This window comes from Vidua macroura, chromosome 1 (assembly GCF_024509145.1).
Source record: "Vidua macroura isolate BioBank_ID:100142 chromosome 1, ASM2450914v1, whole genome shotgun sequence".
NCBI lineage: Eukaryota > Metazoa > Chordata > Aves > Passeriformes > Viduidae > Vidua > Vidua macroura.
In genome coordinates this window covers 59,381,004-59,398,611 of record NC_071571.1, presented here as the reverse complement: position 1 = coordinate 59,398,611, position 17,608 = coordinate 59,381,004, and the positions used below count along the sequence as shown (strand labels likewise).

The window sequence follows — 17,608 nt, the reverse complement described above, 5'->3', positions numbered from 1 at the left end:
CCTCAGTATCATGAGAGGACCACAGCACACACCAGAGGAAGCCAGTTAAACTCAGTGATTATATGAGACCCTTGGTAAACCAAGAGTGAGAAGTAATTTTAAAACAGTGACTGCTTAGCTGCTTTTTAGATGTCAGGGCTCCTACTTAAACAGTTTAATGGGAAACATTCTCCAAATAATCTAATCTAATCTAATCTAATCTAATCTAATCTAATCTATATTAGTCTGTTAAAGGACTTTGCAGACTAAAAAAAACAAACATAGAAAATACACAATTGTCTCTGTCGCAGCATCTACACACAGTTCCTACACCATGAATGCTGCAATCTCATGCAGGGGTGTGTATTGGCTGTATGTAGTTCTACAGCACTGCTGCTTCTTTCTTGGTATGGCAGATGTAGCTGGTCAGACTGAGCTGTGACCCACTATGTGGCTGCAACTAAAGTGTGGGGCTATGGAGCAAGAGCGTACCCAGGGATCCATGCCTTTTAGGCAAGAGAGAAGCAAAATTATCCTTTCTTGAAAATGTATGCTCTATATTGTGTTTTAGAGGGTTTGGCCATGTCTTATTCAGGTAAACCAACACAATAGCAATGGACCAGGGCTTTCCAGAGTCTTTTGAACTACATTACTGACCAGCTACAGTTGATACAATTTAGGTCACAAACCAGTATTTGACTATACTTTGAGCTATTATGCAGGCAAGATAATGCAGATTTTTCTCCAGGTATGCTATAGGAATTTTGTGTGTGTGTGTATTAAATAATAACATGTACCTGCAGAAGGCACTATTGAAAAAATTGCAAAAATGGTAGAACTTAACAGTTTTTTAATTGATGCTTTATAATGCTAAGGAGAATGTGAAGGTAGATAAGATAAGATACAAAAATTTCATGCTTGCCGGTCAGTGCCCAACTACTGGAAAATATTTAGAGGAGAGATGGGCAGAATATTCTTCTGCGTAATTTATTATGTCTTCTCTTAAAAAGTTTCTTGTGCTATTAAAAAAATCTGATTGTGTGCTGTCTTGGAGATACTGTTATTTGCATCACTGAAAAGTAAAGAAGCTCAAAGGAGCTTGCAGTGTTTTGCTCTCAATTTGGTCAATGGCAAGGGTTTTCACCAGCTAGAGAGAATAAAGTCTTGGACCTCCAATTAGAAGCACCCACGGCTTGGTGAAGTATGATAACTTCAACTTTATAAGTGAAAATAAAGAGTCAGAACTGGAAAACAGACTAATAAGGGAGTGTCAGTGTGTGTTTGAACAACTAGTGAAAATGCATATGGGAGACATCATGCCTGCCACTGATCCTGATAAGAGGAGCATAGAAATATTTGCGGATTCATATCTATGCTTTCACAGAAACTATGGAAATGATAGGCTCATCATATTTTAATTTTCTAAATTATTTTATGTGTCCTTGGATTTTATCCAAAGATACATGGGAAAAAATCAGCAGAGAATTATCATCATTATTATATGTAAATTCTTGATTTCTCTGCATGACACATTGTGTACTGTGCACGTGTGCACTATGTTTTGTGATTGGTGATAATAGCTGCAAAAATTATTTTACTGTTTTCAGAGACTTGATTTTACACTATCAAAGTTAATGTAAATGTAATTATTCATTTGAAATAGTGTTGAAATGACTGCATAAATCCTGAAATTTAGCAGTATTTTAAATAGGTAGTTTCAGATTTTTGTTTTTGCAGTGCTGTATTTTCAAAAGGTTGTAAATCTATCTTGAATTTTTCATTTCAGCTGAAAATAATGCAAAAAGAAATCTAGATCTAAGCTATTAAATTATTTTCTTTGATATGAAAAAATCACTATTGATTAAAAATAGGTTTTGTTAGAGATAATTTAAAAAATAAGCGGAAACCCTACTTCAGAAATTTTTTTAGGTGTCTACAAATATTACAACTTGTAGATGAATTGTACAGTATCTCTTCTTTATTATTTTTAAATTAATTTTTCCTTTCTTTTAACCAGTCTTCCTGACTTAATTTCTTTGAGTAAGTGAGAAAAAGCTTATCCTGTTGAATCACATCTTCCAAACCAGTCACAGATGGCATTAGAAAGCAAGAGATACTTCATTGAATGCTGTAAATTCCACAGAAAGATTTAATCTAAGTTACTGCATTTATAAAAGGCCATCAATCCAAATTTACTTCTTAAAGTATGTTTCATTCTTTGAGTCAAAATAAAGTGTTTCCAGCCACCACATCATAGATTGCTAATTTGTTTTGTCTTGCTCATCAGATAGTTTAAATACCACAGGCCCTTTCCCTAGATCTCAAAGGAAGCACCTGAAAAAAATCACAGGATGTTTATACTGTGCAACTGTTTCTTAATTTGTAGAAAGCTTCTAATTTGGTGTTGCTCAGCTTGAATTTAAACGCAGTTTACCCTGTAGCCAGTCCAACCCACTTTCAAACCAGGTATAGCATGTACTAGAAGGGAGACAGATGTTTAACTTTTTCTTTAATATTGTATCTAGACTTAGGTAGAAGAATTCCAAATGCTAAATGTTAATTGTAAAAATTTATAGATCACAAAATTGCCCTGTGCACAGTTATTTCTTCCATGCCATGAACTATCTACAGGTCCTCTTCCTTTTAGACTTTTCCTCTCCTCATTAAAATATATTAATGTATTTTTCTTTATTAACAGACGTGAAAGTAGACAATTTCATTTCTGGGTCTGTAGCAGAGTAATTTATCTGAGCAGCACTGCATGATATCCTCCTTCCTGATAGTTGAAATTTCTTTCACATCAGAATCAAACTAAACTCTTTGTCCATTAGGAGTTTACAAACCTTGCTGGACTGTATTTTGCTCCTCAGTCAGGTGAAACACTCATGCTACATTTAGGTGTAATTAAATCTTCCAGTTACACTTTGTCATGGAGACACAACTAATTTTGTGGGACAGTTTTTGGATCTCTTTTAGACAAGTAAAGACAAATTTTATGGAAGTGTTATCATTGTGTGAGTTTGTAATACTCTCAGAACATATCAGAGACATTGCTTCAGAATAATGAATTACAAAAATAAACATTAAGGATTGAATTTGGAATTAACCTATCTCTATCAAATTCCACAAATGTAATAACTACTCATAATGTACAATCTTGATTAAATATATTTTATACACATAGCCAGAAAAAAAAATCAATCTGTGTAGGTGCAAATATGAGCTCAAACATTAATCTAAGTTCCAATTGCATTTCAGTCCAAAGCTATTTTATTGAATTTCATCAGCTGTGGTATTTTCCTTTTACTTATTTCTATGCTTATAGACATATTTCTGTTAATCATATAGCATGCTTTCTGCCTGAAGAGTTAGCTAGGCAGTTATCTTAAAACAAATACAGTCTGGTTTTCAGATTTTGCTTGGGCCAAATACAAAAATGAAAAGAGACTTCTCTAGACCCCATTCATGCAATATCTTTCCTGTCCATGGCCTGCATCCTTAAACCAATAGAGTAGAAGAATTTATTGCTGATAGTATTAAAATCTGGCACAGATAATCAGTGGGTTGGAGTTAAAGGGGACCAGACAGAGCTGATTCACTGGGAAAATGCAACTTTTAGGAGGAGACAATGTTATAACCAAAATCAGATTAGCTTCCCAGAATTCAAAACTGGTTTTGGTTGAAAAGGGGAGAATTCTACAGAATATGAAATTTTAGCTGGACATTGTTTTTTTTTCCCAAATGCCTAGTTTTGAAAAGTCTTTGCAGGTTCATTTTAAAATTTTAACTTTAACTTCTTGTAGTCATGGCTTATCTGCTAACATAAGATTAGGAAAAACAGACTTTGGTTAGTAAGACTAGCTCAGCAACATTCATTTTCAGGGATAAGGAGATAATCCCCTCTCTGTGAGGTGATAAATTAGTTGATAATTCACTGACTGGAAATTCAAGGAATCAAGAATGACTAGTAGGAAGGACTTCTGAGAAGCTAATGCCACAATTTGTACACATGGAATAGTAGCTAGTTTACTTTTCTTCATTTAATTTCCTCTCTCTTCTTCTTTTTTAATGCAAGCCCATGGGATTTTATAACAAAGAGAGGAAACTTAACAGAAAAACCAGGGTGTTTGTTTCTGTGAAGTGTCATTCATCTCTTCATTACATGACACTGATGACTTAGAAAGCTGGCATGGTTTAGTCAGCTTCACTGAATGCAGTTTGGTTTTGTGTCTGATTGCTTTTGTATTAAGCCCACTTTTTAGCTGTGTTCCAACATGTTTTCAAGTCTTGTCTGCAAACTCTCAGGAGCATCTACATTCACGCTCATTATTGGCTTAGGGATGCTGTGGTGACTTTTATGTTTTCTATTCTGATGAGACCATGAAGGTTCTATAGCTTAAGTAAGCACATTATTGTGGGGCTGCTGTAATGATGATGGTGCCTGTGTAGATGCAGCCAAGGCAAAAGCTGATAGCTCAGGACTGGGGCCCTTAAAACACCCTAAAAGGTAACTAGTAAATGTTTGACAAGGAACAATACTTAGATGGGAAGAAAAACAATGGTCTTTCAGTAAAGCAATCTGGCCTAGATCTCTGCATGGTCATTGGAAATATTCTTCCACTATGGCTTAATAGTCTGGAATTCATAATGATGGATTTTTGTCCAAGCTAGTTCTTAGCTAAATTGCGTTAGCATTGTAACAGCTTCAACACAGCTATTGTTCAAACCAGGAGAAACTTAGTGGCTTTTACTAAAATTTTCTTTCTGAAGTGTAACTCATTTTCAACACAAAGCTATGTAAGTAAAGCCACATTTATTGGGTCAGTTTCACAAAGTACCAGTGTTCAGACCATCTGGGACACATCATTACTTAGGATAAACTGAAGGACAAGCTTACAGAAATCCCAAGAAAGTCAATGAAATCACCCATCCTTACTTATTATCAAACACTTCTGCCTGTTCCTCCTATTTTATGTAGACTTGACTTCTCTTTTATGTAGACTTGACTTCTCTTCCTCCTATCTATCTTTGTAGACTTGACTTCTCTGTTCTTCTCTCTGCTTTTTTATTTTCTTTTATCTGATACCTATCAAATGCACTACAGTTTCTTTTATCTGATACCTATCAAATGCATATGTCTTATCTGATACCTATCAAATGCATATGTTGCCACATGTATTTGCAGTCTTAGTTGTGTTTCTGTCACCTTGAACAGTCTTGTTTTTTTCTGTCTGGTCATGCCATCTCTCTGTCTCTTTAGATTTGCTCATAGAACTCAGTAATTTTCCCTACTTCTAATTATTGGCTAGTTTAATAATTTGACCACACCATTCTGTTACACGTTTTGCTGTGATAAATATCATATACCATATGATATTTGGTATATCATATATAGTTTGTCATTATTAACAGATTTTACATACTATCATAACATACAAACTTTGTGACACCTTATACAAAAGAAAGCAGCCTACTGCAGAATCATTCCCCACAAAGACTCATTTCTTTCAGAAAGCCTCTGAATTATGCGAAATCATTATTAGGGATGTCTTAAAGAAAAGGCCCAAAAGGGATCTCCCATGATATAAGCTTCATTCTTTTTCTGCTGCAGGCTACATTATCAGAATATTTATACATTTAAAAAGAGTTGTCTTGAAACTAGTTCTTTCAGCATCCTTATCATATCTTCCAATAAGCCTGTTAATAAACGGATCATTTTTAAAGACAATAATTAGGATTTTGGGTGTGTATTTTTATAATGGGTGTGTATTTTGGGTGTGTATTTTTATAACCATAATGTCATCCATTTCCAGGACTTCTCCATTGTTTTTCAGCCTTGCACTTACTGCTTTGCACAGAACATCATCTTTCCCTAACCAGATCTTGTTAAGAGAAGATAATGCAATGAAGGATATAAATGTGATGGAATATTGGCTTCAGATAAGTTAAAATATGCTGGATAAAATCTGAAGATCAACTCTGGTTTTTTTTATTCTATAAGTGTCTGTATCCCAAACATTCCATGTACGCTTTTGGGTCTAATCAAAATGAAAGCAAAAATTTGTGTGGAGTCAAAATTGCCAGCAAACAACAGTCATTGCTCAAATTGTTTCTCCATTTAATTTTTGACTCACTGTTTTTGTGTTTCCTTGCAGTTTTCCACTTGTCCCACAAAGTCACTCGGGTGGTACCAGAAAGTGCTCTGCTGATTGTCCTTGGTCTTTTCCTCGGTGGCATTGTATGGGCAGCAGATCACCTTGCCTCCTTCTCCCTGACACCAACCGTATTTTTCTTCTATTTGCTGCCCCCCATTGTTTTGGATGCTGGGTATTTTATGCCAAATAGATTGTTCTTTGGAAATCTTGGCTCCATCCTTTTGTATGCTGTCATTGGGACAGTATGGAATGCTGCCACAACTGGTTTATCCCTCTATGGTGTCTATCTGACAGGAATAATGGGTAAGTTTGATCTGTGAAGACACAATTATGAATGCCACTGTATATACTGTTAGATGGGTGATAAGTTACAATGTAACAACACTTTCCAGCAGAAAAATTCAATTTTAATGGCAGCAGTTTGTAGTATTTTTATCAAATTTAAGAATGATCTTTTCCTTAGGGAAAAATCTTCCCTAAGGAAAGTATAAAAGCTACTTGAATACATGTCTTTTATATTGTCCTGCTCTAAATGTGTGCACACACCCCCAGGATAAAACTCAGGATTCTTTCTGCTAATGGACATCTGGACAAAAACACACACTAAAGGGCTTGTTTCTTTCTGCTGTGATAGAAAACCTTATAAGTTACTCTGAAATGAAAGTGTCTTCCTGAAGTCAGCTTTAGTATTATGTGTTATTTTTACTGCTATTTAATAATAGATGTTATTACTGTATTTAATGTTATTAATGCAATTAAGAGTTATTTATAATAAGTGTTATCTAATATTAAGTGGCTACTAAGTGGGTATATATGCATGACCCATCTACATATCTCGTTTGCATTTTTTGAATCTGGAAATTGTAACTGAAGATTTAGAGGTTTTATAAAATGAAGGAGCAGATGACTTACTAAAAAAAAAAAAAAAAAGAAAAAAAAAGAAAAAAAGGAAGCCATTTTAATGGGAGCAATCCAAAGGGGCTTGAAAGGGTAGCTGAAGCACAATTTTCTAGACCACAAATCCAAAAAGTGAGGGTTTCATATTGCTAGTGCTTTCCCCAGAGGAGCTGTGGATGGCCCATCCCTGGCAGTGTTCAAGGCCAGGTTGGATGGGGCTCTGAGCAACCTGGTCTAGCAGAAGGTATCCCAGGTAGTGGTACTGGAGGTTATAAGTTCCATCCAGCACAAACCATTCTATGATTCTAAGACACACTTTGTCTTAATTACAGTGTGATGTAAGAGCACAGGTCTGCTAGAAGAGGCACAGACCAGCAGTACTTAATCACTACTTTCATTTAAGACTCACGTTATATAATTGCAGTTTGTAATATAGACAGCTATGGTGGATACATTTTAGATATTTACCTTGTTATAAGTCTTATTTTAGAAACAGTAATATTTTCTTAGGAAGATACAAAGGTGACGGCTCAGATGCAAAAGTCTTTGACAATTTTAGATAGATAAGAGGTTTATTGTGCTTTAAGCAATATATTTCATGCACAATATCACATTTATAATTAAAATCAGGTGTTCAGAAAGAAAATATATGACAGGGATATTTCTACTGCAGATTGAAAAAGGATTTCTTTATTTAAATATCCAAGATGCTTGGACCAATTTAAAAATATGACCAAAAATATTTTCTTAAAAACTTGTTCTCAGAAATATAATGTATGATAATTACCTTAAAAATATGTTGCTTTAAGTCATTAAAGGGAAAGGATTGATTTCCTTACAACATGTGAAATAGAAAAGTTGACTGTTTTCCAAAAAAAACCCATTATTTTAGGAGAAAAATTCACTTAAATTATTCTTCTCCTCCCGGTCTGTAAACAACTCATGACTAGCTGCAAAACTGGGTTTGATGTTTATATGTTCTGCTTCATCAGTATGCAAATCTTTTAGTGACAATGCATACTAGAACTCTGAGCTTACAGCTACACAGGACAATCAGCCCCTACCACAGGTCATAGCTAAAGCTCTACAAGAGAAATTGGGGGATGTTAATAAAGGCGAACAATAAACTGATGTGTCTGGCAAACTTCAATGTTTATAAAGAGCATTATTTGTGTACTGTGGGGACCTGTCTTTTCCATGAAGACCTACTAGAGTTCTAATTCCAGCTGTGAAAAAGGCCAGATAAGGCTGCCCCTGATTCAAACAATGTCATTCTCCAGCAAAGCTAAGTAGGAGTCTAAAATACCTACATGGCACAGACTTACTAATCCACTAAATCTATTGTGTTGACTTTGAAGAGGTCAACAAGATCTAACCACCACACTGTGAAAAACCTTGCTGTTGTTACTTGCTGAAGATAGGAGAATGTTGCATTGCTCAGATTCTAGAAGAAACTTCTGGTTGAAGCTCCATGGCGTATATTTATTTCTATTCCACTTGTTCTACAATTGAAGTGAATAATGATAAAAGTAATATCATTAAAATGTAGAAATGTAAATCCACTCAGACTAAGAGGAACTAAAACCAAATGACTTCTAGCTTTGCCATTCAGTTAGCTTGTAGTACTGTCCATCAATATAAGAATGCATAATCCAAACTGGATTGCATAGATTTCCCACATAAATAAACATAAAAGCAGCTCTTTGTTGGCATTCAATACCCTTGAGATATAATAATTTGCAGAAGGAAAATGGAGAAGGTGGTAATGAAGAAATCCTTCTTTAGAACTGAAATAAAAAGACTAGCACATTAACCTGTTAACCATCAGTCTGCTTCCACTGAATAGGAAGAATTATGTAACTGCTGATTGCAGTGAACTGTTCACTGTTCATGGGAGAACTAACACTTGCAGTATTGTGGTTGTAACTAGTGCTCAGAATAGTTTTTCTGATACAATCTAGGTGATAGCTGCAACATGCTGAGTGTGTCTAAAAGTCTTAAACTGGGCCCAGTGAACTTACCTTGGTCAGGTGTCACTGATGAGCTGGAGGAAGCCACGGTTGTGTTCCAATTGAAAATCAATGCTGTTATTACTCTAAATGAAAGTCTGATTTAGAAACTCCAGGCGTCTTGACAGTGCTTTGTAGGAATAATAGATGTGTCCTAATCTGCCCATAAATATTTCCTTACTAGATTTGCAAGTCTTCAAAGAATGTACCAATTATTATAATTGGTAACACATAAAAAAGATAAGCAATCTCAGTGAGCCAATTTATTTTCAAATCTTATGTTCTATTATATCATGATAATTGATAGTTATTGTCATTGGTCTTGTTCCTTCCTTAGGCCTGCCTGAGAAGGACAACATTTGGTGGAACCATTGCTCAGATTTAGGTTCAAGGCTGTTCTCAGAATTTTTGGCACAGACTTAAGGTCACTGCCTCAATCCCACTCACACACTAAAACTGATAGGCTCAGTTCTTGTTCACAGCCCCATAGGTCCAAGTGTGAACAAGACTATTTATCTTCTTGAAAAATACATCTGTGCAAGCTATGAATTTCTGTTTTCAGGGCCATACCCCCTACAAACTGTATGGAAACCTTGTAGATATTCTGATTGGCAGATTGTAGCTAAGAGAATATATACATCTGCAGCTCCACCAGAGTACTGGGCATTGTCACATATAACAGGGTGTTGTCTACTCCTGTCTCTGACTGCCCATGTAAGTATCCTTTTCTTGAGTAAATAAGCCTATGCCATTTTGTTTCAAAACTATTTGGAATCTGGTTTCTGTTTCAATTACATTCTAAGCACAAACCATTTTGAATTTGAAAAATTACCTTTCAGAGTTCTTTCTAGAGGGGTGGCCATGCTGTTCTCGAAGTACCTTACAGGCACTACTGATCCTGTGGCTGTGGCTATGGCTACTGACTGTCATTGTCTGACTCATGCTTCAAAACCATTTAAATAGTTGAATTTCTTCTCTACCTATAGAAATCATGCCTGAAAATTGTGGGCATGGGCTTCTGCATTGTGTTATAATGAATGAATTCTCAACCTGTTCCTTCTTTGCTCTTCCTCGTATAATTTTTGGCAACATCACTTCTTAATGAACCTTGCTTCCTCCATCCATTAATAAACACAAAGGGAATTTCACTGCTCAGAAATCTTTTCCTTAGAAAAAAATGACTGTGTTACGACTTTGATTTCATGAAGAGTGTAGATTTTGCTAGGTATTTAGGAAGCTGAGTAAAGCATTTTTTGTGGCTATGCTTCTTTTCTTTTTCTGCTACTTTTAAAATGACAGTGAATGCTTGTCTTGGTCTGTTTGTATAACTGAACAAAATAACCTTAATAACTAAAAGTAAGTTAAAAAAATACCGAATTACACTGTCACCAGAGTTTTGTAGCTTCAAAACTTTTGAAATCATTGCCAAAATTCCTTAGGGGCTGCAACACAAACATGTTGAGGTACCTTTTGGTCCTTCATCTATTTTTATGGTCCACTTGCAGACAATTTAACAGCCTCATGAATCCTAATTTGGAAACAAGGAGCTTAACCACACCTATCAGTGAGTAAGGAGGCCACTATGGGTATTCAGTTGTACTGAGTGCAGTTAAACACCACTGTAGCGGTTCTTAGTGACCAAAAGTCAAATTTTACCTGTGACATGAAATATTTTGGAATATTTACTTCCGAAGTGCTGGTATGGCCCTCTTAACATCTTGTGAGTTCTTAGTTATCCTTGGATAATTTAGTCAAATTAGACAAACCATGCAACACACAAATAGAAAGCTAGTTTAGATCTGGAACTGTCTGGTCACAAGAACAGGCCAGTATTGCTTCTGCTCCCAGAAGTAACTTTGATCCACATGGGCCAATGTTGAATCCAACAAAACTTGTAGGATACAACATGACTCAGTGCAGAACTTTTTAAGTAGTCACTGTAACACGCTTTCCAGTTGATATCTTGGCATCTCTATTTTCCAGTATTTGGCATTATCTGTAATATCCCAGTCTGTCAGTACTATTGCTAATACAGAGATTATTCTGCTTATAATTTGTTTGCTTTGTTTTTGAAGGTGAACTGCACTCTGGGCTGCTGGACTTCCTCCTCTTTGGCAGCTTAATTGCTGCTGTGGATCCTGTAGCTGTTCTGGCAGTGTTTGAAGAAGTCCACGTCAATGAAGTTCTATTCATCATTGTTTTTGGAGAATCCCTTCTGAATGATGCTGTAACTGTGGTAAGTAAATTATATATCCCAAAGTCAACCTAACTCAAGGGGATTTCTTCTGAAGCACATTTTTCCCTTTAAAGAAACATTGTACTCTCTGTGTATATCTACTCATGGGCTACTGTAGCGCATCTCATGGTGTTTTTTCTCTTGCTTACAAACATTAGATGTTTGAGTTTGAAAGCTATTTGGAGCTGGTAAGTGACATAAAACACACAGTCCTGAATTGGACACTTCAAATGAAGTTTCAGGGGTGCATGTTCAATATGCCTTTGCTGTTTAAGTAGGGCTTTCATGACTTAATGAAATCAGTTCCAGGGGTTTTAAGCCTTCCTTTGCTGTTATTTTTTAATGCACATACATTCTTCTCCATATCTGTATTATGTTCATAATTTATATGCATACCTTAGCCAGTGAGAGAAAGAGAGAGAGAGAATACTCTTCAAAGTGTTTATGCCTGCTCCCTTAGTTTTACTTTGATCAGATGTTTATCAAACAGGTATATAACAAAGAGGTAGTTTGGAAAAAAAATTGTGTGATATTTTAGAAAGTTTCTGGGGTTTTTTTTTGCAAACATTTTTTAAATTTAGAAAGCCTGTAATAGACGTAAAATAATCCCAGATTTCTACTGATATTTTGATTGAAACACCTTTTCTTTTCACACTTTTTTTTTTTCCCAAATAAAATTGTCAATATTTTTGTAATGCAGTGCTAGTGGTCAGGGACCAGGAAATCCTAAGGCAGAAAGATGCTATGCAAACAAGATTCTGTAGAGCTTCAGTTCACTTTTGGATCATTTCCTATTCCTGCTCCTGCCTATCTTCAAGGGAGGGTAAGACATGTTCATGAGGCTCAATGACTTAACTTTTTGCAGCCAAGGAAGCAAAGCACTCTAAAGTCATTGACAGCAGCCTAACTGTTCACATGAGTTTGAAAATGACAGTATTGCTTCCAGAGAAACCTAATTGCCCTTGGATATTGGTATCCGTAGTACTTCTGAGGTAATGCCAGAATTAAAATAAACCTCTGATGAGCTCAAGTATCAACATCACTGCTTTCAGAAGAAAAGGAGATTTTGTTACTGTGAAATTAGCACAAACAGTCTAGAAATAAAAGAAAGTTTGATTGTTCATTGATGAAAAAACAGAAGAGCAAGTATGATCCAGAGCTACAAAGCACAGCCTATGAGGAAATTTTAAACAGTGGAGTTACTACCTTGAAAAAGGGAAGACTGGAAGACAGAAGAAAGTGGATGGTATAGCATTCTTTAGACATAAATATGTAAAAGACTACTGTTACAGAAAAAAAGTAGCCGGTATACCATGACTACATGAATACAGTAAGAATTATCAAGTTTAGCTGCAATAAGGAAAGCTGAGAAAGCCTCATTCACCACTGGAGGAACTAAGAGCAGATTAAATTGGCATGTCTCAAAAATTATACTCATATAAGGATAAGGTGATGGATCAGATGAATTCATTACTTTCAGCTCAATCACTGCTAATCAATTATTTTAAAAGTTTTAGCACAATTATTATATTCTCTCTTATGTTCAACTTATATATATTCAACATAATTCAGTATCTTATTATTAGCATCTTATTACTAGCATCTTATTACTGTCTTATTAAGTATCTTATTTATCTTATACATGTGAGTAAATGAATCTTTCAAATACTTGGATTTTACAGCAAGAAGTGTCTTAGAAAACACAAATATATGTAACAATGCTTCATAGGTGACATATTGAAGAGAGAAATGTATTGTTGTGAAGTGTTCTTTTTTTAAATTTTTGTTTTTTCTTGGCCCGCTGCATTTCTTTTATTTTGAGAAAATGTAAAATTCTCCCTCCAGATAGAATTTCCCTCAGTCAAACACAATTTCAGACTTCATAATGTTGAGGTCCCTAAGGAGATTATTTTAATAGGCTCAATTCAGGAGCAATTATTAAATTAGTCTACTTTTCTTTCCAGGTGCTGTACAATGTGTTTGACTCTTTTGTTGCGATAGGTGCAACGAATGTGACAGGGATTGAATGTCTCAAAGGCATAGGTGGGTAGAAATTAATTTTGTATCACAGAATTGGTGTATATATGCAATATTTTAAACAAAACATTATTATTATGCTATTGGCAACTGTTGTTTTTCAGCCCTTTCCATTATTATTCATATTCACACACTCGTATGGCATAGGCAAATGTCTTAAGAAAATAAATAAATAAATATTTCAGAATATTTAGGAAACTTAATCAGATCTGTTTTCTTCTGAGGACACTCAAGAGATGTGGAGTTCATTTGTTGAGAACACCAAACCTGACAGCTATATATATTTTCTTTGTATTTAATAGCATTTCCTTAATTTCAGCCTATGGTCTCCCTGCATTCCAGGAAAATCGAGATTGCATACAGGCACTGCCACTCCTTATCACTGATCACCATCAAGCAATGTTTGCCAGTAGCTATCAAGAAATTTTGCCTGAAAATTTAGCCACTATTTCCCATTCTAAGCATTGCATGAAACTAAATTATCTTATGAATAAATGTTTTAATAGTCACTTTGTCATGTTCTATAATATGCTTTTGTAAAAAGCATTTATTTACAGAACATGGGAAAAAATAGTACAAAGAAATGCAGTGGTTTTGAATAAAAGTAAAACGGTAAGGCTTAACTTCTTTACTTAAGAAGTAGCCTTGTTTTTCTACAGAAATTAATTTGACATATCCTCCAAATTTTTCTGTGATTTACTGGCCATTTGCTGTCCTTTCTCTGGAAGAGAACTAGTTCAAACAATTATATTTCTATGGTTTAAGTTGTGTTAGGTGTTTTGTTTTTCAGTGTCATTCTTCGTGGTGAGTCTTGGTGGGACACTGGTTGGCATTTTCTTTGCATTCCTGCTCTCATTGGTCAGTCGTTTCACCAAGCACGTGAGGATCATTGAACCTGGATTTGTGTTTATCATTTCCTACTTGTCCTACCTCACAGCAGAGATGCTTTCTCTTTCTGCGATCTTAGCGTAAGTCTCCTTTTACTACTGCCTACAAAGCAGATGAGAAGGGAATATGGTTTTTAAAAACATTGAAAGGAAAACCTAAATTATATGGGACAACTCTATATTATATCTATATATCTATATATCTATATATCTATATATCTATATACATTAAAAGTGTATAATATATTTTATATGTGTATATATACATATATAATATTATATGGGACTCATTAAGTTTATGCTGGATAATACTATGTTCACACTGCATTAGATTATAGTTTGCCAATCCTGTCATTCAGCCTTGAAAAGGAATGCAAGTTTTCCAGTACCTGCTGAGCAACATGAGGACTCCTTCGCAAAATACAGACATGACTCTTTCCTCTGTTATTAATAATACTTCAAACTTAACCATTGTCCATTTGTTATGACATCTTTCCCTATAACTAGAAACTCAAGCAATATTTTTCTAAGGGACTATGTGAATGTCACTATTCTCTGTTCTCTCTCTGTCTTGGCTGACCATTAAGGTTTGCCTAAATGTTGCCTGTTTTGGCTTGAGTACCTCTGTGGTCTTTCTTCTCTTAGTCTCCATTGATTCCCAGCAAACCTTTCTTCTCAGTTTTGCTTGTCATGTTTGTAGATGTAAGTAGTAAGTGTATTCAAGTTCTGAAAATCTTTTTGCAAACAAATCATTAGTTTATGACTAATGTAAACAAGGTTCAAAAATTTGCATTGAAAGCAGTATGGTAATCAAAAGAGAATTACAGTCTGTTATGTTCTAATGAAATGCTGTCTTCAGGCCACTTGAGGTCACACCAGCATGTATGTTTGAGATATGCTTTTTACCAAGGGTAGACTCCACAAATGCTCATGAATGTATCTTTTCTTAGGAATTAATAGTGGATTTTTATCACTATGTGACAGACAGATGGAAATAATATTAAATGTTGCAACACATATTTTCTGAACAATTGCTTCTTTTTCTAGGATAACTTTCTGTGGCATTTGTTGTCAGAAATATGTCAAGGCTAACATATCTGAACAGTCTTCTACAACTGTAAAATATACTATGAAAATGCTAGCCAGTGGAGCAGAAACTATTATCTTCATGTTCCTGGGTATTTCAGCTGTGGATCCAAATATCTGGACTTGGAATACAGCTTTTATTCTGTTGACTCTGGTCTTCATCTCTGTATATAGAGTTATTGGTAAGAGAGTGACCTTCCTGTCCTTGCATTGTACTGTTGATGCAATCACATATTCTTTAGCCCTCTCACCAAAAATATTTGGAGTTCTATGTTTATTCAGTTTGAAACATTCAATTTATTTTAGTTGAATTTATTGCTGGATTTGGGTTAGAGTAGTAGAGTAAGCTCTACAGTAAGTTCTGTCATATGCTGAAAATATAGCAGGATGTCATTTTTGATGATGTGTGAAGATATGAGTAGCCCAGCAGTTAACATGAATCATGCAGTGGCTAACCTTTGTTGACCCAGCAAATGGTATTGGCAAAATCTCCCAGTAACATGGACTTTGTTCTTTAACTTGCAGCCTAACAAAAGATGTGACTCTTGTCAGCCATATCTTTCCTTCAGCTCTTTCAATTTGGCACTAAAGAGATTGTCTTAAGCTAATGTTACGGCTGACTTCAGGTTATGGCACACAATGATATCAGACCATACATAATCACACTGCAGGTTCTCTGGCTTACGAAATAATTCTCAGCGACTGATGAAAAACTGAGTAAATAAGGCTGTGGCATGTAGGGATTACCTACTGTCAATTTACTGGGTTTATATAAATTTGCAAATACTTCAAAATGCCAGTGATGATATGCCCAGCTACATAGTTCTGCTGTAGTTTTGCTAAAATCGCAAAAAAGGTGTAGAATGAAGTACTTGTAGAGAGTAACACACATGGCAATTTCATGTGTGTACTTATGCCTGGGAATAAGTTAAACCAGCTTATTTGCCTGTTTGTCTTGACTTAAATTCAAATGACAGGTCACACATCTACCTAGATGACAGTTTTCCTAGATTCTGTGTTCTTATTCTGTCTAGAAGCTCCTAAGCTGAATGAAGTGCCTAGCTCCTTGCCCTCTTTTTCTAAATATTCTGCAAGCATTGTTAATTTAGCTGCCTCTCAGTAACTGCAAATGCACCTGAGGTGTTTTAAAAGTGTCTTGTCTTTGACACTTTTTATATTCCTCAAATGAGTGGTTAACAATCCTGTAATCAATAAGTAAATAGTAAATATTCAGCAATAACAATAAGCACCCACTAAAGTAATTGATCTTAGACATTGACAAATTACTAAATACTTGATGATATTAGGCATTACATAATTGCAGTTCTCATTCCGTGGAGGAGTCAGATTGGTAGCATTTCCAAGGTCCCCTCCCCCAGAGGCCCTTCTTACAGTTACAAGACACTTCTCTTGGTGCAACTTCAAAGTTCTTTAAAAATAGAGGAATCTGTTTTGCACTGGTTAACAGCCCTGGCCTACTGCAGTGGGACACACATGCCATGTCGTTACAGGAGTGGTGAAGCTGTTTTTCCTCTGTATGGAGGGAGTTCTAGGATACATTGAGACAGCTAGAGCCTTAGGTCTCCTGCAGCAGGCAGCATCTCACCTGTAGGCCCGGAGACAGTGTTAGCATAACTAAACAACCCTCCATAAGACAATGACTTACACATAATTTTCAGTGATTTGCAAAAAGGTACCACACTTACTCCCTAAATCAGTGCTGGTTTAACCTGTTTCTGTTAAGTGACCCTCTGCATATCACTGGTTACAGTACCAGAAAACCTGTTCTTTCTTAAAGAATTTCCAAGGTCAGCACATGGCAGAACTTTCCCTGGAGTGCCTGTGCCAGAGGGCAGCACTCTCAGAAGAGCTGCTGGTTCACAGAAGCAGCTTCACCTAATTCCTTCAGCTTGATGTAATGAGAAGGCACCAAGTGGGCAACACAGTGATAAGAGGGGGCGGGGGGGAAGGTGGTGGTGAAGATTGTTATAAAGGAAGTCTGGTGGCACCATTTCTGTTACTCAAAGCCACGTTCCATAAGGATACTTCTAGACATACTGACATTCGTGTGTTACAGGTGTCATTATACAGACGTGGATTCTTAACCGCTACAGAACTGTCCAGCTGGAGATAATAGACCAGGTGGTGATGTCCTACGGTGGGCTACGAGGAGCAGTTGCTTTTGCTCTTGTTGCACTTCTGGATGGGGATAAAGTAAAAGACAGAAACCTGTTTGTCAGCACAACTATCATTGTTGTGTTTTTTACTGTTATATTCCAGGTAATTTAACTTCTCCAGCATGCTTCTTGCAAGGAGAAGGAG

At 35.8% G+C, this 17,608-nt stretch overlaps 1 protein-coding gene across 1 annotated transcript in view; it reads left to right on the top strand.

The window, feature by feature from the left end:
* Positions 1–17,608, top strand: part of SLC9A3 (solute carrier family 9 member A3) — a 50,250-nt gene that overhangs the window by 18,524 nt on the left and 14,118 nt on the right. The window contains exons 2-7 of the mRNA XM_053983020.1: positions 6,135–6,437; positions 11,116–11,276; positions 13,241–13,319; positions 14,104–14,281; positions 15,248–15,468; positions 17,364–17,566. Of these exons, the coding sequence (XP_053838995.1) occupies positions 6,135–6,437; positions 11,116–11,276; positions 13,241–13,319; positions 14,104–14,281; positions 15,248–15,468; positions 17,364–17,566 (1,145 nt within the window). The remainder of the gene's footprint in view (positions 1–6,134; positions 6,438–11,115; positions 11,277–13,240; positions 13,320–14,103; positions 14,282–15,247; positions 15,469–17,363; positions 17,567–17,608) is intronic.